Here is a 22,227-nt window from a genome sequence, read left to right as displayed (position 1 = left end):
TTCAAGTCATTACAGCTGCTCTGCTTGCTCCTGTAGTGGCTGGAAGGGGGAGGTCACCACTGTGAGGACTCTAGGGCGCTCTCAGGGTGTGCCCTTCACGGGCATGTTTGGGTGCTGCAGTACGCACAGTTTTAGTCTTTAATTGCCTTATTAGAGCTTTAGTCTGTTTGGTGAACTGAGCAACCGGGGTGCTCATCCATAAGTAAATTCTCCCGCTTCAGGCCAATTGTCCTGGCCGTGTTGTTGTAGAGCGCATCTGCCTTCGCCTGTCACTCTGAATAACAATAGGTCTAATTGATGCAGTGTCTGTGTGTGTATCAGCATACAGCGAGCCAGACACACTCTACACTAGAAGCTCTTGGAGTTAATCCGTCTCACTAATGGTGGTGGGTAAGGGGGGGGGGGGGGGGGGGGGGGGGAGGAGAGAGGAGAGAGGAGAACAATGCGACATCTTTCCCTCCGTCTCTCTTGCTGTTTGGGCTCCGGACACGTGGTCATCACCCGGCGGGAAATCTGGGGACCTTGGATGTTCTGTACGGATGTTGCTCCTCTTGTTCGCTCGTCCCAGCTGGCTCTCAGCAATCTCTGCTGCACCACTCAAGGAAACGAGGTACAATACACACCCCAACCCCCCTCCATGCCTCCAAAAAACATCCCTACTGCTTTTCGTTCCTGCCATTGTCATGATACAAGAGGCTGCGTCAAGAGGTAAAATCAGGAATGTGTGTACAGAGCGTGGAAAGTCCTGGAGATTCTGAGGTGTATGCTCTGCTGTTTCTCCTGAAACTGTGTTTGGGGCCCATTAACTGAGACAGGAAGCGTTGAGACAGAGTGGAAACACTATGAATTTCCTGCTTTGCGATGCAAATTCTTGGGTACAACACGGACTTGCTGTGTCTACTTCACGGACATTCCTAAATGTGCCAAAGGGCCCCGTTTCCTGCCATTCTCCAGACGTAGCTGCCGTGTGGTTCATAGATACTCGCAGTTGGATTATCAGATGATACGTCCACAGGAAAGCGTGAACTTCGCTGCCTATTGTCACATTTTTACTCACTTACATCTTTAAATTCTACGTTACTGAATAGTACTGGATGAAGAGGATTTCCGAGGTTAGTTATTTCCTTCAGTGGTGACATCAGTTTCCTGACTTGCATTCAAGTATCAGTTATGTGGGTTGCAACCCTTAAAAATTCAGCAGTTCGCCATCTGTTAAGCAGCACTGATACCTACATTTATCTTTTGTTTTTTGTCCTCGACCCCCCAGGATGCTGAAATAAGCACACTGTCCCACTCTGCTACATCTTATGTTTATTTGAAGGGATTAAGCATGTTTATGGTATTATTCCCTCTGTGATGGTAGCTACCCTGAGCCTTTTGTTCTGCGTTAAGTAAAAACTTGAAGAGTAGGAAGTGGCTCATACCCTGGAGGCACAACCCTTGGTTAGTCATCTTGCACCGCTGCATTTTTAATCTGCAAGCCTCAAGGCAAATAAAATAGCTTTCATGTTCATGCATGACACTTGGTTAGATGACACGAATCATTTGGACATAGTAACATCAGACCAAATTGTGTCCTTATATATGAGAGCTGGCTTTTAACAACCAATGTTTTCTGCAGAGGTTGTGTGGACGCGAAGGCATTTTTTGCTGACGCAGAGGTCGTCGTTTCTTCTGTGGAAGAAGTTTTAAGGCTACAGTGTCGACTCCTCGGAAGCGGCGTCACATCAGGGATCTCTGGTGGGAAGCACTTTGACAAATGGTCCTGCTTAATGTCGCAGCAAGTTGTGCTGCAGTGCACAAAAAAGTGTTTCTGCTGTCGCAGGGCCAAACATTTATATCAAAGCTTGTGTTCTTGCCTAAATGCTGATTTTTCTGAGTTACCTGCTTAGTATAAAAGGCTAAGGTGCATTCAGGGAGGCCTTGCGGGAAGCGTGATGTCCACTGGGTAGCCGGAGGATAGATGGCGGCTGACAGCACCCTCGGTGTTGCAGCACTACTGCTGTGTCATGCTATTTTGCTCTGTTGTTGGCTTGTCTGTTTGTCTCAATTTTAAATCTCTGGAGAAGTGTCTGCTGTTATTCAATATGTGGAGCTAAAAATACCCTCTCCCTTAACAATCAGAGCAGAAAACAGATGTTACGGTAAGATGTGATTGGATGTTTTGTCCCACGGAGACTGCTAACGTTTGTCTGACAAATGCAAAAAGTATCTTTATACATGAAAAACAGGCTTTAAAATCACACCTTGTAAGTTCATAGTTCATTTGTAGACTTTGCTTCCTTTGTAAAGTCTTCATTAGTTTGCATTTTTCATCCTCTTTGCCAGTCATTTTACTCTTTCCTGTTGTTAATGTGATACAAATTTAGCATCATACTCAAATTACAATCTCAAACATGTATAGTGAGACCGATCAAAACATGACAGAATAAAAAAAGATAGTATGTCATGGTTTAACGTAGTTGTAAATACTACCATGCTCTACAGAAAATGTGAAAAATTGTACTAGTATATTAATATCACCAGAATGTTATCGATAGCAATACAGAAAGTGTTATGTAAACAACATAATAAGTAAAAGTTTAAGCCACCAAAAGCCACAAAATCCCACAAAATGAGAAAAATGACAATGTATTAAAGGAAATACGGTAAGACACAAGAAATAACAGGTCTTTAGTTTCTTGTCTTAAACCTTTAGAGTTCATGAATCTGGACAGATTGTTAGGCACACCATGTTTGCAACAATACTGAAATATTTTGTGGCATTTCACACTATCCCAAACCAATGACAAAATAATCCACGAATCAGTGTTTTCAGATACTGCAATAGTGGCATTTTCCTCAAGAGAACTGCGCTCTCTGGGTATGTTCCCTTTTTCCGATTGTTCTCTGTAAACCCTGGAGATGGCTGTGTGTGGGAAATCCCAGTAGATCAGCAGTTTATGAAGTACTCAGACCAGCCCATCTGGCGCCAACAACGACACCACATTCAAAATCACTTAAATCACCTTTTTTTTTCCATTTCTGATGCTCAGTTTGAGCTTCAACAGGTCGTCTCGACCATGTCTACATAAAACTGAGTTGCTGCCATGTGATTGGCTCATTAGATATTTGTCTAAAGGAGCAGTTAAACAGGTGTACCTTTGTAACAAACCTCTTTTGCCTGCTCTTTTGGAACATAAGATTCATGTTCAGTTGAATCGAAATGCCTTGACACTGGGGATCTTTCGTCTCTATGCCTTGTGCTACTTTTATGTTCAAAGATTCTGATTTTTAAATCTCATTTTCCCTACATGTATTCACCTAAAAGGACATTTCATTTAGCAGACCACATATCGGGCTTTACAAAAGATTCTGCTTTCAATTTTCAACTTCTTTCCAGTGTGGGGATTTTGTCCCTTTCTTCCTTTCATGTGCTGAATTTATTTCAAAAGTTAAGGCAAATGTGCAGGATCGTATTCAGAAAGACCAGCTCTTTTCTCGAACAGCTCTAATGTGGATTTAAAAAAGGTGAATATATGTCCATACAGAAATTCTCTGTTGTACGGTTTGAATAAATTCAAAAGATTGTTTTGGTAAAAAGGTCTAACATTGGGAAAAAATACTTTATTCTGCCTCCAGCTGAGTCACTCTGTGTCCACCGATGGGTACCTTTTAAACTATGTGAGCTTGCCCTGAAGGGCAGTTTGGCCACCAGCTGGTCTGCCATCACCTTCCCTGACAGACAGTGAAGTGTGACAGGTGTTCGACCTGCTGCAGATGAGCTGTCAGATGGAGGACAACCACGTCTCTGGCATTACAGGAAATCTGATGTAGTGCTGAGCTCCACAGTCACACATACAACCTTGTGCACTCTGACGGATTAGCACTGCCAATCAAAAGTTTTGCACCGCTTTCTCTTAGATAAGAAAAGTGAATAGTTCCAAGTAAAACTTGAAGGGTCAAAAATGCAAAATGCTTTTAAATAATGAAGCTGTGACAGGAATGCTGGCTGCTTTATTTCCAGGAGTTAGACCACACCGATCTCCAAATTCACTCATCATTTGGATCTGACACTACAGTCCACTTCAGTTTCTTTTGAACCGCAGGAACTGCATTACTGTAACTAACAGTGATCCTAAGAAGCTAAAGTGAATACATCTGTAACCTTTAATTATTGTATCATGCACTGCTATGATGCTATTGTGGTGATAAAATCTTTTCATAGACAGACACACATATACCAGCGAAAGTGCTTTAAGCTGCCTTTGTGTTACATCTCAGTGGAGGACCAGGACCCCATCTTCCCAGGATGACACACACAGACGAACTCACCTGGTGACAACAACAATGCCAGCTTTGCTGTTTTTGCCAGTAAAAATGCTTTCTGAGCTGAACGTACAACAGGCATAGCCTCAAATTAAATTTCTATCCATTTACTGTCTAAGGAGCTTTCCCGGGGAATTCGGGGGACAGTACATGTACTCAAGGGGAAAGCTAATGCTCTCTTGCACTGCTCTTGAGTCAGCCTTTTGTTATGCAAGCAAAGGACCCTGAATTTTAATCTGATTTAGCTTATAAATCTCCTGTGGTTCTTCCTGTCTGCTTTTTCTTGTCTTTAGAGCATTTGATACAACATGAGTTTTGACATTTACCTTTAATTTTTCAGCTGTAATAACACTTTGGCTTTTTTTCTTGTGATCTGACATTTGCAGGATAACTGTTAATGCAGAATATCTTTGGGTACACATTATATGCCAATTTTCAACATGTCATACAAAGTAAAAATGGTATTAAAATGTTTTTTTAAAGATGCGACCAACTACCTGTTAAGTTGCCACTCAAGCTATGTTTTCTTTATCACATCTATCTATATATATATATATCTATATATATGTGTGTAAACTCGGTTTGTGCACAGGAGAGCACACAGAGCATACATAAATAAAAATAAAAGCTGTCTCTTCATGTAGATGTTGGATGGAAGTCTTTAAATTATTCCTCATCATTTAAAAATCCCATTTTCCAGCTTCCAGAGTCGGCATTAAAACGCCCTCTTTGCTTTAAGGGACTTAGAGCATGAAGCTCAAGTTTAAAGTAAAGATGAGAGAAGGGAAAGAGCAAGATACTTATTTGGATGGAAGCATGACATGACATTAAAGAGGTGGGAAGCAGAAAGAGATGGGAGATGAACGAGGAGAAAGTGCTTGCAGCTCAGGGTTTATTTTCCCTGATCTTTTACGTTTAGGCCTGTGTTGAAACTGCTGTTGGAGATCACTTTACAGACACGTAACCGCCTCTGATGTCTCCCAGCTTCAGGCACTCAGATGGCTGAAGATGTGTGCCGGAGGACACACAGGTAGGAATGTTATCGCCAGCGAATGGTTTGTCTCAGCTGCCGGGGAGGTAAATTTAAAAAAGCTCAAGTCAACAACCACACTCTTTGAATCCAAATAGTTGTTTTTCTCCATAATTCTTTAGGATTTAGAGAAATTAAAAGTCTTTGGTTGATTAGCTCTCCTTGCTTATTTTCCAGGTATAAATTTAGACAGTCATTACGAGAAGGATTATGTGCTTGTTATCCGTTACTGTGGCCTCACCGAGTGACACAGGTCCAATAATCAATGTGACAGGGCAGGAGAGACAGATTTTACATATCAGTCTGTCTGCTGACCCGACACGTACAGCCACGCTGTGAGATGTAACGGCCTAGAGAGCAGGCTCTGAGACAGAAGGCAAAAAGGAGTCTTTGATCAAATGTTTTTCCTCGAGTGTTTTAGATATGAAAGAGAAAAAGGGCAAAGAGTAGCGTTTTAACTCAGTAAGGCAGCTCTATATGCAGCTGGTTATTCGCTTATTCTCAAAGCAGCCAATCAGACACCTTGTTACTTTTTTATACTAGTCAACCTGACATCCGACCTGTCCCATTTTGTCCTTTCTTATTGTTGAAAAAACCTTTTTCCTTCATTAGTGCAGAACCTCAAAGGAAAACATGTAGATGAATAAAGAAATGTGATGCAAAGCTTTAAAATTTACTTTAGAAATCCATCTTTAAGAGTTTATTTAGATGTCTTTCATGTCCTTTTTCATGAATATCAATCGGATCATTCACATTATCTCGCGTGTGATTAAATATCTACATGCAAGGAGGTGTGTCACTATTTCCTGTGGAGACTTTCTTCATGCATTTCTGTGAGTGTCTGCATTTTGGTCAGACTGAAGCCTCAAACCCGGATGAAAGTGTCATTATGCATTCAGTAAGTGTGGTGAATTTCACTGTCATCCTAAGCCCCCCCTTTTTTTTTTTTTTGCAGCGATGTTACTTTTTGATTCTCTCACCGGTTGTGACAAGCGTAGCGGGACACGACACGTTGTAGTTTCACGTTACTCTTCATCATCAGTGAGCCGCTCGCAGCAGCAATCAGTCAGTCACTCAGTCGGGGGGGGGGGGGAGTGTGTGGTTCACGTGAGGACGAAAAGAAGAAAGAGAGGAAGAAGAAACGAGCGACGGAGAGAAGGATATTTACGACTCAGACAGTGGCGAGGGTGAGCTGCATCCCAATGTCTGTTCCTTTACTGCCTGGCTCAATAACTCTCAGGAGAGTAGGTATATGCCTGCGCGGAGATTTGCAGGTATTGCAGGTGTCAAGGTCTCCAGGAGTGTGTGTGTCTGAGCACTATAAATAACAAAAAAGCCAAATATCACCCACTGGGGAGATTTTATAGTAGATCAAATCAGCTACTGTGCTATATGCATCATGTTTAGTACACTGAAGTTCTTCGTAATTTACCTCTTTTTTTTTTGCTGTTATGTTATAAACATCCCAAAATCAACCACCCTTTGCACTCCAGAGGGTGGTTGATCAAATCAGGCTTTTGTCTGTTGACTCATTTGTATGTAAAGATGTAATATCCAAAAACTTTGGGCACAGAAACGCTGGGGCATCTCTAATAAAGTGTTTCCTCTGCACTGAAGTCTGTCAGGTCTGACTTAATCAAATCCCTCCACTGACAGCGCTCTCAATCATTCCAAGTGCCTTTCAGTCTGCAGTGTCCTTTTTCCAGTGACATAACGAGTCTGTCACAGCTTCTTCCCTGGGGCTCTGTTACCTGTCTCACTCTTTGTACCAAGCCCGACCTTAGGTGTGTGTTACACTGTGTGCCGGAGTATGTCAGGCGGGTCTAGCCTTCCCTCAGTTCCCAGCGTGATGCTGCCTGGGCTGACACCTTCTCTTACAGAATACAGATTATTTAGCTCTACGTGAGTTTTCACTTATTTGAGACGTGAGCTCAGGTTGGATTTATGTGAACAAAATGAGAACTTGAGCTGCTCTGTAGACTTGACTGCTTTGAGATTTAAACTTGATTGAGAAAGAATTTGGAAATATTTTATTTATTGATTTTTAAATAAATGAACAAGACGTGCCAGACACATCATTGAAGATGATGTGTCTGGAAGTGTTGATGCTGAGGTAACATCACATAAATATAAAATATACAAACAAAATTCGACATCCTACTGGGAGAAGAGAAGAGTAAAGATCACTCTTTGTGAGAGTTAATGACTTGACTCAAGCGTGATTTAATATTTTTAAGACTTTATTACCAAAGGCTTGAATTTGAGAATCAGCTGCTTTCTTGGCAGCACGGTGGTGCAGTGGTTTGCCTCACAGCAGCAATAAACTGGCCGCAAGTGTGAATGGTTGTCTGACTGGCAACCCATCCAGGGTGTTCCCCGCCTCCAGCACCCCTCTGACCATGAAATAAATGGATTGACGGCTTTTCAACTCCAGATTGTCTTTAAGTGTGGAAAATGCATGGCGACTTGAGACTTGATCAAAAGTCAAAATTAAACTTAAACCCTGACTTTGACGAATCAGGAAGGAAATTGTTGGTTAGTTTGCTGACTTTGCCTATTGTGGGAATTTTCATGGCTTCCTGTGTAGCTTGGATATCCAAATAGCACCGATGAGACATTTGGTCAAAGGTGTCCTGATATGTGACAAAAAACAACCCAACTAATTCATCCTCAAATAAACTCGATCCCTCTGTCCTCGCACTCTGTGTGCAAAGGGTCTACAAACAGATTCAGACATACTGATAACAAATACTGCATAGTCATTTACAGTAATCTGATTACTAAAGAATTGATCCACTTGAGTATTTAGTCCTGAAAGATCTAACTCGAGATGTTAGACAAGGACACAGTTTAAAAATGGAAGATTAGGATCTGAGAAGCAATTTGGAGAAATAATTACTTGAAGACTTGAGGCTTCAGGCAGCGTAAGTCCCAAAAACAAAGCAGTGGGACTGTATTGTTGCCGGGCTCATTTGACGTGTTTCCTCGAAGACCAGATTTGAGACTTTGACTTGAGCTGAGCCTAACTTATAAAGATTTACAAACTCATTCACCTTGAGTGATGTGAGCCTTGGCTTACTTGACACCTGAGGTTCTGCCTTGGTGAGATCTTGACTTGCACTCTGCTTATGGCTTCAATAACATAAAAGAGCTTTAGCATTCAATGCCAGATTTGCTTTCACAGAGCTGAGGCTTGGTTTGCGTCACCTCCAGGAGAGTAAAAACATTCCTGAGGTGCACAGGAAGCTGATGCTGTGAAACATTCTGCTTATAAATGGACTCTGCGGCAGCTGTACAAATCGGCAGGGATTCTGGTCGACTACCATTTATCTCTTTGTCTGTGTCTCACATGTGTTCACACACCCACAGATAGGGCTCTGGACACAAGTCCTCTGATGAATTGCTTTAGTCATTGGTCCAGGCTGTGTGTGCGTGTGTGTTTGTCTGTGTGTGTGCTGAGTAATGAAGAGGCCGGTGATGTTGTTCTACTCCTCCTCAGTTGCCCCTGAGCACAGGTGCTCAGCTCTTTCTGAGTGGGAGTTCTTCAATTTTCAATTCATTCATCCAGGCGAGAGCTGCAGCGCATTTATTCGTTGCTGACGTGAAGCGAGCATGACGCTGACATTCTGTGTGTTTGGCACGCATGACAACGAGGCACATCTGTAATAACATACCCACAAAGACACGTTTGTGCTGTGCTGCTTTCTATATTAATGATCATTGACAGGCATGTCATCTTTAATGCTATACTGTCCTTTCAGCTCTGACATATACAGTATGTTAACTTGCAGATGGCTAAGACAAGGATACGAGCTGACAGCTTGCTCACTAAAAACATAAAATCAATGTGCACAATCACGATGCAGCGTTTCTGTTGTTGGGCTTTGTTTTTATTTTAGTTCGTAACTGTTCAAACTACTATCAAGAAATGTTGGGGCTTTACAGCTCTTTATTTATAGCTTAATACTCTTTGGCTTCTGACATCATGATCTTGTCGTGGAGCAGATGGATGTTCAGTACCATTATATTTTATTAAAGAAAAAAAACAGTAACAGATCTTTTTTGCAATTTAAAAAATAAAGAGTAGTTTATCCAGCAGAGCTGCTCAGATTCTACCATTTGCTGTCTGACAGTGATGCAAAATCAAGCAGTATCTTCACAGTCTAAATGTGAAATATACTGCTGAACAACTGGAGAAAACTTCCTCACATGGCCATAAGACTGCTTGTCAGCCAGCTGTCCAGTCACCTTTGAGCATCTAATAATGGGGAACTATGTATACAGATAGCTGTACTTAGGGACCTAACTGTGTTTGGTGATCCGAAAGATGCTTTTTCTGTAGGTCATAGCACTGCGTGGCAGAACTGCATAGCGGATGCACCAGTTGTGGTAATTTTCACAAAACAAGATGTCTTTCCAAACATGAGAACAACCATCAGAGCAAAACACCAGACCTATTTAAACTGATAAGGAAACAGGAAATGAGAGCAGTGATCTAGATATCTAGAAGCCGGCTACTTTAGTTCTGTGCAGAAAATAGAATTTCTTAAAAAAAAATGCATACAGCTGATTTTTAAAAGTCCACAAAAGATTAAAAAACAAAAAAAAAGGAAAATAAATGAATAAATGCCAATGAGAGTTCTCAAACAAAAAGGGAAGAAACATCTTGTCTCTGGCTTTCTATCCTCAACATGATTCAGATAGTCCAAAAATGTTAGTCTGAGCACCATACATGCATGTTTCTTTTAAAGTTTTAACCACGAGACTGGACAGGACGTGGAAGACAATGTGTTGGTAGTTTACCATCAGGCTGAACGACACACTGGGAGCCTAATGTTCTTTTAATGGCTGCTGTGTTACTTTATTGTAAGGAGGGCCTGGAGAGAAGTGAATGTGCTGATTGATAACCTGCACAATCTCCGCTAGCCTTCATGACACAGCACCGGCAACTCATCCTGCCAGGTTCGTTATCCAGAGCCATGACTGGCAGCGCTCATGCACAGCACAGCACAGTGACTCGGCAGTACGGCAGTGCATTCAGGGATCGAAGGATTAAAAAAGATACCTGGAAATCAGCTCCTTCTGCTGCTTGTATTCAATTTGGTCCTGTTGTTGCCTCCAATCAATACTTGTAATCATTCAGTTGTTGTGCGTATAAAGGCTGGATAATTACGTTTTCAAAGTCCCAGTGGTAAGCCAGTCTCTCGTTTTTTAGTCACTGCCACTGTTATTTTTTTAAAACTTCTCACTGATGAATAATAGTTTTATAACAGAACTTGTAATCGCTAATCAGCTTGCACAGTCAGGCTTGAACTCGTGCGAATGCTGGCACGTAGATGGTCATTTTGGTGCCAGTGTGCCATCATCACTTTTGGATTGAAAAGAGCACAAGAAAGAAAGCAAAGAATTTATTTAATGCAAAACGAAACAGCATAATTGTTTCATTAGTATCTTTAGTGTTATTACCAGATTTAGCAGAGCAATCTGTTCCATTACTGTGTTACAGAAAAATGTAATTACAGTAACACTCAATAAGGCGTTACTCCCATCACTGCTCCTCAGGCGCAGCCACAGTCTCTGCTGGGGCAATGCAGGAAACACATGAATTCGGCTATCAGGAGCAGTTTGCTGATTTCCATCAAAGGGTAAAACAGCATCAAAGGGAAAAGGGACGCCCTCTGACTGGGCATGTCCCCTGGGATGCCTTGGAAGGGCAGGGTGGAGGGGAAGTTGATTTTGCACGATTTAAGATGAAGCTAAACCCGCTGAGATCACACCAAGGAGGAGGTTTGACGCAATGAATTGTACACTGATGTACTCTCAAACCACAGCTTCCACATTTAGTGTTTGTATCTCTTTCCTGAGCAGAAGCTATGTGAAAGCTCCCTGCAGTTCACAACAAAGAGATAACCCAAACCGTGAGGGTGTAGCATCAAAACTGGAGGGACAAAAAAGGCATCAGTTAGAAGAGTTGTGATTGGAAGTCCTGTTATCAGTTGTCTGAGAGAGGCCAACAGTGTGGTTCACACCATCATCATCGACTCCCACACTTCCCTCCCTCCCTCTCCTCCTCCTCATCCCTCCCTCCTCGTGTTGTGGAAAAGCTGCCAGGCTGCAGCCACTGTGGGCAAGCAGCCAGCCTGCTATCACAGCCCCTATACATAACCGCAGAATCGTGGGAAGTCCAAAATTAAAAGCATTGTTATCCCTGCGGCTGGTGGCCACAGTGCAACGGAGTGACAGGTTTATTTCATTGTGCCGTCTCGGGTGACCTTGGCTTTGGCCTCTAGTCTGTACCCCCTCCAGACACACTATTCAGACCTGGTCCTGTCAGCAGGGCTGCAAGCACAAAGCAGAGTCCCAGAGACAAGCAGGTTGCTACTGGATTTCTCATTCTACCTGTGGTGAGTGAGAATTTCCAAATCTGACTCTTTTAACATTTTTCTCAATTGTGTTTGAGCCAAAAAAATGTCCTTGTGAATGAATTTCAATATAATCTACCATTAGGGTTGCTATGGTGATGGCTGTGTGCATGTCAGTTGCCATGCAACTTTTTTCCCTCTTCAGAGGAAGCACATAGCTAGGTGGCTATGTGCAAAGATCCCAGTGTATATCAGTGAATTGTTTTTGTTGATTTGCTTTTTATTTGTTGAGAGTTGGACAAAGATTGTATGTTTCCCCCAATTTCACCAGTTTAGGACACATTGGATTTTTAAACTGGGAATGGATGTTGCTTATCAGATGCACGTGGAGAGGCATTTTTCATAAACCGATGAAAACATGCTTCACATCAAGGTCCCTACTTGCAGTACTTACAAGGAGTTAGGACCCTAAAGTGTGTTGTTAGCGATGCAACGACGAGCAGGGGAAGACGCAGACACTAAATACAAGAGGAGATCAGGACTGAGAGGAAACAGCTGGGAGACACAGCTGACGCTGATTACACAGACGAGACAGGGAGAACACAAAACTGAACACACCGACCTTCAAAGTAAAACAGGAAGTACACGAAGAGGTAGACTGGAAAAAGAGAGAGAGAGAGAGAAAACAAATCTGGAGAAAACAAGATGGCACAAGAACTCACATCACCATAAAAACAGATACACATAGAGGGTAGAGACACGAAAGGAAATGCAAAAAACTAAACAACCTAGGAAACCATAGAATGAATACAAAAACACAAGAAAACTAAGAACGCTGGGTCAAAATGACCCAGGACCATGACAATATGTCAAGTGAGGATTAGGTTCATTTTCAGCCGTTTTGCAACCAGTGGAGTCACCACCTGTTAGAAAAAGTCCAGGCTTTAAGGCTCTTCTCCACTGTCTTCGCTTTTTAGACCCCAGAATGTACATCCATCCTTTATGTGGCTTTCAGTATTGCTTTAAGTAAAAATACAAAAAATAAGCTACAGAGTTGGGTTTGGACTGGGCCAATGACATGACACAGCAGAAAGCGCTACTTGTAGCTATGTTCTCTGTGCCAAACCTTTCTGCATACCCACATTACAAATCTAATCTATGATGTGCCTACAGTTGTTGCAAGCCATTTTGTAACCCACCTCCATCCCAGCTACTTCTTTCATGCAGAGACTCACTGGCCAAAATCATGGCTGTTGTCACTGATTGCTGCTCTAGTTTGCCCCATTATTTGGTTCTTGAATTAATTAAAGAGTGATTTAAACCAGACATGCTTTCTTAAGCATACTGTATTCTGCAAACAGATGTTTTTTGTTTTTTTGCTTGCATTTGTGACTTACAGCCACCCTGCAATCCCTTCTAATCCCAGCTGCAAAGAAGTCTGAGGTAGTGATATTGAATCCAGGTTGGTGAACGAGTGTTAAGCATCAAATCTGTCAACAGCTCCCAATGAACCTCTCATCCTGTCTGGGATTTTTGGCAGTGCCGTGACCTTGACTGTCATGCGCTATTATCTTTTACCTGCTGGTGTGCACAGAGCTGAACCATGAGCCAGCTCCACAACAGGAGGCCAGAAGAGCTGAATCGCATTTCAACAAAAACTTCCTTTCCCCTGTGATGACTAGTATACATGAAACACCACCTGGCATTATCTTGTCTCCTCCATCCACCTACCCATAGCCTCACTACTTGTGCCTTGCAAGTTAAGGATCACCAATATGAGTCTGCACCGGTTTGGCAGCACTGATGAAGCGTAATTAATGTAGAGAGGCTCAGCTGCTGTCTTTGCACCTTTCCATTGAGCTCATTAGGCCGGGAACGTGACGCTAACAAATTAAAGCACATGAGGGAGCTATGGTGGTGAGATGCTATCATCTCAGCATCCTCATGGTCATATAAAAGTGAAGATGGGTTTGGGACTGTTGTAGCTAGTTCCATTTCTTCATACGTGTATATCTGAAAAACTCATTTTCTGCTGCTGCTGCTGCTTCTACTACTGTATTCTTGCAGCCCATTACAACCAAGCTCATATCATTATAGTCAAAGCTGTGAGTTAAGAGCAGTGAAGCAGCGAGCGTCTCTGTTTTCATTTTCTAAACATTGAGAGCAAAGAGAGCAAAATTGAGAGTCTATGTCATCTAATGATGTGTCACGATAGCCTGTTTAGTTGCGTATTTTATTATGTTCTTTTTACCCGTCATTTTAGTCTATGTTTGTCTTTTGTAACATGGAAATAGAGCCGGGAGAATTACAGTTTTGCAGTTGTTTTCCTCGTTTGTAATTTGATAGAAGCTTGTCTCCATTATTTCATGTTTATGACTTCCCCTTGTTAAATTTAACAAGTTACATTTTCCTGCCACGTTTTGTGTCTGGCAGTTGTACCTGCAGGAGCTACTCTTAATCCTCCAGTCTCTTAACAGTACTGGAGTACTAATGCTAAGGGTGTATGTTTTACAATATATATTTATTTTCTGATCCCATATATAGGCTCTATTTAAAACTTTAGCCATACTGCTCCAGCCATTGATTTCTCTTGTTTAGGATTGTTTCTGTAAATGTTGTTCCTGCTAATGTTTAGCTAACACTAGCAGGCTTGGTTAGCAAGCTGTGTCCATCTATACAGGTGCATCACATCTGCTAACTGACGCTAGTTAATACAATAATCAAATAAAACTGAAGCACAGACTTCTTAAACAGTCTGTTAGCAACAGTGACTGCAAGGTAAACCATGCTATTTGTCAGATAATTGCATTAAAAAGACTCAAAATGACACCAACAAACACAGTTAAGATATTACACCTGCTAGCTGTTTGCTAGCCTAGCAGACAGCTAGCAGCACCCGGCTGTCAATCAATATAAGCATCCTTCTAGCAACACAGCTGTAATGCAATTTAAATATTCGAATGTCATATAATATATTACAAAAAACATCCATCTATGTATCTGTTATTTTATGTATCTGTTGCTTCCTTACCTGTTACTTAACAGTCTTTTTAATAAATTATAAAATTGCTTAAGGTTGCATTCAGATTTATGGTCTCTACTAGTTTACAAGCATTAAAATGTTCTCCAGTGACAGCGATAAACTGGATGACTCAGATGTAATGTGTTGTCTCTTTTCATTTCTCTGAGTGGGACTACATTTATGGGAAATAAAGTGTGCTTTTGTTATCTGTCCCTCTTATCTCACACGTCTCCCACAGAAGCACAGGTTGCCCGCAAGCAGAGCCCTAAACCTGGAGGGGGCATATCCACAAAAGGAGGCAAACATGAACACACGCACACTCCTCCGGGGGTGAATAGAGATATGTGTGTGTATATATGGCCTTTTATTTAGCAGAAGGCCATCAGTGAGTCATTCTCCTAAAGAGCGCCCTTGGGTACTGGTCTCGCTGACACACACGCAGTGGCTGTCTCAGAACAAGGCTCACTGGTCAATGTTTAATGCCCCATAATTGGTTTTACTGACCAGCACAGCCTGCAGGATGCCAATGCTGATTTGCAGCCCGACCATTGAGGCTGACCACCACTGCAGTCCTACCTGGATTTGTGAAATATGTAATTCATTTGCTCTCACAGGTGTAACTGCTGGGTGGCAGTCATTACAAGGATTAAGCTGTCAAGGTTAAGCTGGACGATGTTGTCTGCGATCTCGTCCTTTCCCCTGTCTCTTCTGCTAAAAGCGTTCCATACATAGTCACGGTTTATCACACTGGTGTTTAACGATCATTTAAATGCGAGTTGATATCCAAGCCCTGAGTTTCATCTCACCTTGCTTTCTTTTTGCTGTGTTTCTCTCAGAGAACCATGAGCACTGTGGAGGAGGAGCCGGATCACATGATACCATGAAGACAAGCCTACAGGTCCTGCGCTGCCAGCTGCTGAGTGAGTAAAGCCTGTGGGGGGTTAAAAGGGAGGCCCAGCAAGCCAGTCGACGTTTCACATGCAAAACAGAAAGATTGGTTGGTTTTGAAGAAAGTGACCATTTTTTAAATTGTTCTGAAACATTCCGGTTATTTATTTGCAGCTTTATCATGCTTGATTTATATGGAGCATTAACATAGAAACATAGAGGTGAAGATAAAATGAAAGCAAAAAATGGTTTAGAGTCAAGCATTAACCTAGAGGACTGAAAAATTAAGCCATTTTAAAGCTGCACTTGCTTGAGTGGGCACTAGAGGCTCTCCCTATAGACTCCCAATGTTAACATTTTCAATGGACATTGAATGTTCACAAAAAGACTAATTTATTGAAAGTGTATCAAAGCTTTACAGCCTCTATTAAGTACAGAGGGGTATAGCCACTAGCTCTCTGCTGAGTCACATCACCGCTCAAGTGACTGAATTTGACTTCTTCACTATATTTTTGCTTTTGGAACCTTTTTAATTAAAATAGCATTCAAAATATCATTTTGAATATTTATATCCTACCACCAAGTAGCATACAAAAATCAGAAGGTCACTCTCAGACTTCTCTGGTCTGCATGTCGAAGCATCCTTGAGCGAGATACTCAATCCTGAGTTGTTGGTTGGCAATTTATGCAAATGCTTGATGTCTGTATATGTGTGAGCAGCTGAGTTTGGTTCATAGTCCAAAAGCACTTTGCATGCTCAGTAAGAGTGGAAGCATTATACAAGAAGCAGTCCAGTCCACTAATTAACATGTATTCATTTCTGTGTAATCCCCCTATATAGTCTGGAGTCTGGTGTTAGCTGATAACTTCACCACCACTTCACCCTATCATCCAAATGTGGACTTATGGACAATTTAGCAAATGCGAATTTACAAAATAAAAATCCTTAAAACTCGAATTCACTAACCAACAGTTAATGTCAAGGGGGCTACGTCCATCTTTGATATACAGTTTATATCTATGCTGCTATTCCCAAATTGGTTATATTGGAGTGTTCAGAGAAAATCTAAGTTTTCCAGATGTTAGCTGTTGTAATGTGGTAATTACCAGAAGGCAGCTTTCTTCATCGTTTGCCAGTAAATTATTCCAGTGTTTTCATAATTTCTCTAACTTTAAGTCTTGCATCTCTTGGCAACTTATCTTCTAAAAGAAAAGAAAATTATTTATATAAATTCCTCTATAGCTGAAGGCCATTCCGTCAGGGATCCCCTGTTTGTGGACATCAGATGCTGTACATACAGTGCTGGACCCCCCGTTATTGTCAGTTTAGGTCCGTGCTGTTTTAAATTCACAGGATAGAATCAAGGCCCGATGTACAAAGTTCTGGCAGGCTACCGCCGCAGAATGTCACATGAATATGGAACATGTTGGTCACACTGAAACCCACCAGGCTCCAGGACTGTTAGCTGAAAGGGCTGATGATATCTGGTATTCACCCCCAAGCTCCACCTCAGGGCGCTGGAGCCCAAGGCTGTCTGACAAGTCTGTCTCAATCCCTCAGAAGTGATAAACTTGGACTAGACCACTGTGAGCTGAGTGCTTTAAGCTGGTGCAGAGGTGGAGGGAGGTCACCCTGCAGCCGTTTAACCTGAAAAGAAGAAGTTTGAGTTGAAGTTGTCGTCTAGGTTTGTGTGGATTTTATTTTTGAATTTGTCCTGGTAAATCTAAAGCTCAGTTTGCTGTCATGCATTCAGTTGGAGATCGAGTCCAGTCCTGAATTTCCTCGGGCGCATAACTTTTCCATTAGTTTCCCCAATCAAGTGTGCAGAGACGAGAGACCCACCTGTATCTGTTTCTCATTTCTCTCTCTGGATGAGCCATCTGCTAGAGACAGATGTGCCTTAACATCTCAAGGCTGCAGGCATGAACAGGGATGCTTCAGATAGAGAAGAACTGGGACAGATAATCCCATATTATAACGGGACAGTGAGTGTCACAATTTGTTTTAGAAAATTGAGTTTTTGCCTCCAAAGCTAGAATAAATAAAAATTTGAAAAGGCCAGTTGGTGCAATGTGTAAATGAGTACACAGGGCTTGAGAAATCTTCCCATCTGACTTCTTCTTGTCTTGTATTTTTGAAACGTGCTGTTGGATACTTTGTCATCTTTATAAAGCCACTATCAAAGTGAATATGCCAAAATTCTCTCGAAGACGCTGTCAGCGTCTGTGACTCTGTGTAATTGCAGATTTGCTGCTCAGCGCTCCGCCCAGATTCCAGACAACTTCCTGTTTAATCTCTCGTCTTCCTGTCAGGTGCGGTGCTGCTGTCACACTCGACGAAGCTAAATCATTATCCCAGTAAACAGCAAAAGGACCCTTTGTTGTTCTTGTTTTCGCATTCTCTCTCCACCAGATTTTCAGATAAACACGTCCCCGTTCAAAGCTGCTATAAGCTGACAAACAATTCAAATTCAAACAGGAAGCCATTATCCTGTTACCCAAGCTTTGCCGCTTATCTCTGAGCCCACATCTGCAGACCTCCCTGTTCCGCCTCTCCACCGCCCTGCCCATATCGAAGCCTTCTCCGGGACTGTCCCACAGGTCCCAGAGGATGTGCCTCATCTATCTGCTGAGACACACCCAGAAGCAAACCAAAGGAATTAGGCTCTTTGTGCTACTGTAAGGATGCCACTTTATTTATACGCATGCATATGTCGTTCCAAAATGAAGAATATTGGGATTTTTCTTGTTTTCCAAGTCACGAGCGAGATTAGCAGTTGTAGCAATAAAAACGGCTTCCCAGCAGTACAGTTGAAAGGCCCTTTCACACAGATTCAAACTGACAAGCTAATTCAATGCTCATACTAAGTTTGAGCTTCTATTGTGAGTCACAGAAATGTTAATTCTAAAATGAGTGGCTTTCCTGATTAACTGAGCAGCTTTAGGCACATGATTCCTCTCATGGCATGTGCCTTTTTTTTTTGCCTTTGTGTGAAAGTAAGTATCTTGCGGATACAAAGGAGGGCTGCAGAACAAAAAAACATTTTGAAAACGTCTCAGTGCAACTCTGAATAGAAGTACCATACATATTAAAGGGAAGAAGGAGGTGTAACGGCAGCAGGAGGTGGACTGCAGCATTATTAGGGGCAAATAGATGCAGTAAAAGGATATTAGCATTTAGTGAGTATATCAGCATTTTTTCTCCTTTGGAATTTTATATACTGTGGCGGTTTGTTTTTCTAAAATACCTCCTTGTACTCCGTTTCACTGATTGCAATCTGGTTCCCAGTACAACCCCAATTTCATCTGTCTGCTGAGCCGCTCCACTCATTTATGAAACAGACTTCAGATCGATTTTGATCTTAAGCTTGTCTCCGAGGGGCCTTATTATGTTGATTTCCAGCTCGACTTTGTTATTCTTGGGCTACTCCACTATCAGCGCTTTGCATAATTCACAGTTCATCCTTTTATAGCCAACTTACTTCTGATTGGCTGCCCCTCATAAACAAAGCTGGTGGGTGGAGCATCTGTACTTACACTCGGAGCTGTGCGTGTGAGATGGCTATATTAGGGATGTCATCTCTCACTGGGATTATGGAAATAATTGTATTTTATTTGATCCAAGTGATTTCCTGCCGGTTATTGCATGTGGTTTGAAGCCTCTGGTGAACTTCCATGACTTCTAAATGCGCTAACGAACCTCTTTTCATTGGTTTGTTTGTTATTTGATGTTTTTGCTTGCTTTTCACTTTTTGATGGATGCCAATTCTCGACTAAACCATGATTTGTGAAGGCATTTTGTCATATGGTAGAATCACAACACGAGTCCAGTCATTTATGAGAAATTCAAGATTTACAAAGATTTAATTCAGTTCAAATTTATTTAAATTGTATTTATACTGCGCCAAATCACAACAACAGTTGCCTCAAGGAGCTTTCTATTGTAAGGTGCACCCTACAATAATACATACAGAGAAAAACCCAACAATCATATGACCCCCTATGAGCAAGCACTTTGGCGACAGTGGGAAGGAAAAACTCCCTTTTAACAGGAAGAAACCTCTGGCAAAACCAGGCTCAGGGAGGGGCGGGGCCATCTGCTGCGACTGGTTGGGGCGAGAGAAGGAAGACAGGAGGAAAGACATGCTGTGGAAGAGAGACAGAGATGAATAAGAAGTGTGATGCAGCAGAGAGGTCTATTAACACATAGTGAGTGAGAAAGGTGACTAAAGAAGAAATACTCAGTGCATCATGGGAATCCCCCAGCAGCAAACACCTATTGCTGCATAACTAAGGGAAGATTCAGGGTCACCTGATCCAGACCTAACTATATGCTTTAGCAATACTCATCACAGCTTTTTTATGCTTATTGTCTTCTATTAATATAATGTAAGCACACTTTTGGGAATGATCTTTACTTTTCTTACAACATTTCTGTGAATATATTCTCAATTCTGGAGCTTTCGGGCACTTTTTAACTCCAACTTATTAAACTTCAGAGGCGGCCACTTGGTCAAATTCAAAAGAAGTAATCACAGAGGAGCTGGGGTGTGAAACTTCTTCATAGTTTTAGACTCTATTTTATTATTTTTTATTTGTTTTTTATTATTACCAACTATATTAAAGCAGATATTGGTGGTATCATAGGTACAGTAACCAATGGTAGCAGCTGTAGTGGCACGCATTGAAGTAGTACCACAGCAGGCCTACTAGAAACTGTTACAGAAGTGCAGTGGGACCACTGAAGTCAGTCGGGGCTGATGGCTCGCTGTCCAGGCGAGATAATCAAATCTTAGCAGCAGTTAGTCAGACAGCTCTCGGCTGATAAAGGGTTTTCTCCGCCTGAAGCTGATGGATCCGATCTGTTTCTGTGGTTCTGTGACAGCACGTCAAAGCTTTAAATTAAAGGCTTGGACTACCTTTAACAAAACTTCTCTTAAGCTTTATGATTACTTTGATTCGGCTCTGTCCGCTTTTATTCCTCAAAAGTTGAGATATGGACTGATTTTATACTGGGGGAGACGAGCCGTGCTGTGTGTGTGCTGGCGTGGTGTGATATGGGCTCATTGGTATTCTGATGAGAGCTGCAGATAAAGCCATCTTCGTTTGCCCCAGAGGATTGAAGGGGAATCCCACAGAGGGCTGTCTGCTACCGTGGAGTGGTTTTTATTAGCATAAATGAGGCTAAATATGATCCACGGAGGGTCGGCTGGGCGGTGAGGAGGACATCTTTAATTATGGGCTGTGGTTTAGTGATTTGGAGCTTCTAAACCAGCGGTTTGGCATGTTTATCCCATTAGACTACGAGACATAGTGGACATACAGTAATTCCCTTTCGTTCTTGTACATTTGCATATCAGACATTTTGGTTAATGATTTTATTCAGTGAGATCACAAAGAAATAATCTGCTTGTGGATTTATGGTTGTTAATGCAGCACGGGCATTATTTCTGACTAACAACACTTTTAAAAAACCTTTGCCGCACCTCTTATAAAGAAAGATAGATCTCAACCTTTAGTCACTCTTTAGGACACGGAGGTTGTAATAAACTTACTTCATTTACATGTATTAAAAAAAACATTTGAATACAAAAAACAACGGCTCTCTTTTTGCTGCTTGTTCAGCTTGATTGTAAAGAACTTGTGATTCCAAGGGAATTGTTCACAAGCAGGTAAAAGTACCAAAAATTGGTACCAATACTCTTTTATCGTCACTTTTTGTGACTTTCCCTGTGGTTTAGCCTGTTGTTCCTGAGGTGGAACAGGCCATCTACTAATTGGAAAGTTGGCTGTTCTGTCCCAGAGTGCTCCGGGCTCTCCATGCCTAATTATCCTTGGGCAAGATACTGAACCCTGTGCTGCTTTCCGATGCATTCATCAGAGTATGAATGTGTGGATGACAGAAAAAAGTGCTTGTGAGGCATGTTATATAAAGTGCTTTAAATTGTTCAAGTAGAGTAGAGAAGCGTTATTCAGCAAAGAACTAGCCCATTTACCACTTTTTCAATAAAGTCTAATCAAGACTAATTATCTAGTCTAATCTAGTCTAGTCTAATTATGCACAATCAACTGTGGAAGTCGACTTTAGAATCTGAAATTGCTCTGAAGTTGTTGTTTTTTTTGTTTCTTTGTTTGTTTTTGTAAATAAAAATAGGTTAACAGATGTGTGGATAGTGTGCAATAGTGCAAGTAATTCTATTTGTTCCAATCACAGAGCTCCCACCTCCACCCAAAAGCTTGTCAGTTATGATGGCTTAGAGTTTAGAATAGGTTGCCTACTATTAGGAAGGTTGACAGTTCAATCCCCAGCTCCCAAATTCTGTATTAACCTGTTGAACCCCAAAGGATCTACTGCATCAAATTTTCAAGAGAGCTATATGCTATAAAAGACCAAGCCAGGAAAAACTCCTTTATACTTTTCTGTGTTTTATCCTCAGTTAGTTTGACAGAATGGCCTCTGCTTGCACTGCTGATGAAGTCTCACAAGTGTCAGCTTTATTTTGATACCAATATAGTTTACACAGAGCTTGTAATCGCAGAGAAACAGTTGATTCACTTTGGGCCTGTCATTTTTAAGGAGGAACCTCAGAAACACCGCGGGGCTTCAGGTCAAACAG

General features: G+C 41.7%; 1 protein-coding gene across 1 annotated transcript in view; it reads left to right on the top strand.

Annotated features, from left to right (window-relative positions):
* Positions 1–466: 466 nt before the first annotated feature.
* Positions 467–22,227, top strand: part of tmem108 (transmembrane protein 108) — a 39,512-nt gene continuing 17,751 nt past the window's right edge. The window contains exons 1-2 of the mRNA XM_076888247.1: positions 467–610; positions 15,559–15,642. Coding sequence (XP_076744362.1) covers positions 15,603–15,642 — 40 coding nt within the window. The 5' untranslated portion in view covers positions 467–610; positions 15,559–15,602. The remainder of the gene's footprint in view (positions 611–15,558; positions 15,643–22,227) is intronic.

The sequence above is a fragment of the Maylandia zebra genome, linkage group LG9 (assembly GCF_041146795.1).
Source record: "Maylandia zebra isolate NMK-2024a linkage group LG9, Mzebra_GT3a, whole genome shotgun sequence".
Taxonomy (NCBI): domain Eukaryota; kingdom Metazoa; phylum Chordata; class Actinopteri; order Cichliformes; family Cichlidae; genus Maylandia; species Maylandia zebra.
Note: the sequence above shows the minus strand (reverse complement) of the source record. Positions and strands in the feature narration are given on the sequence as shown.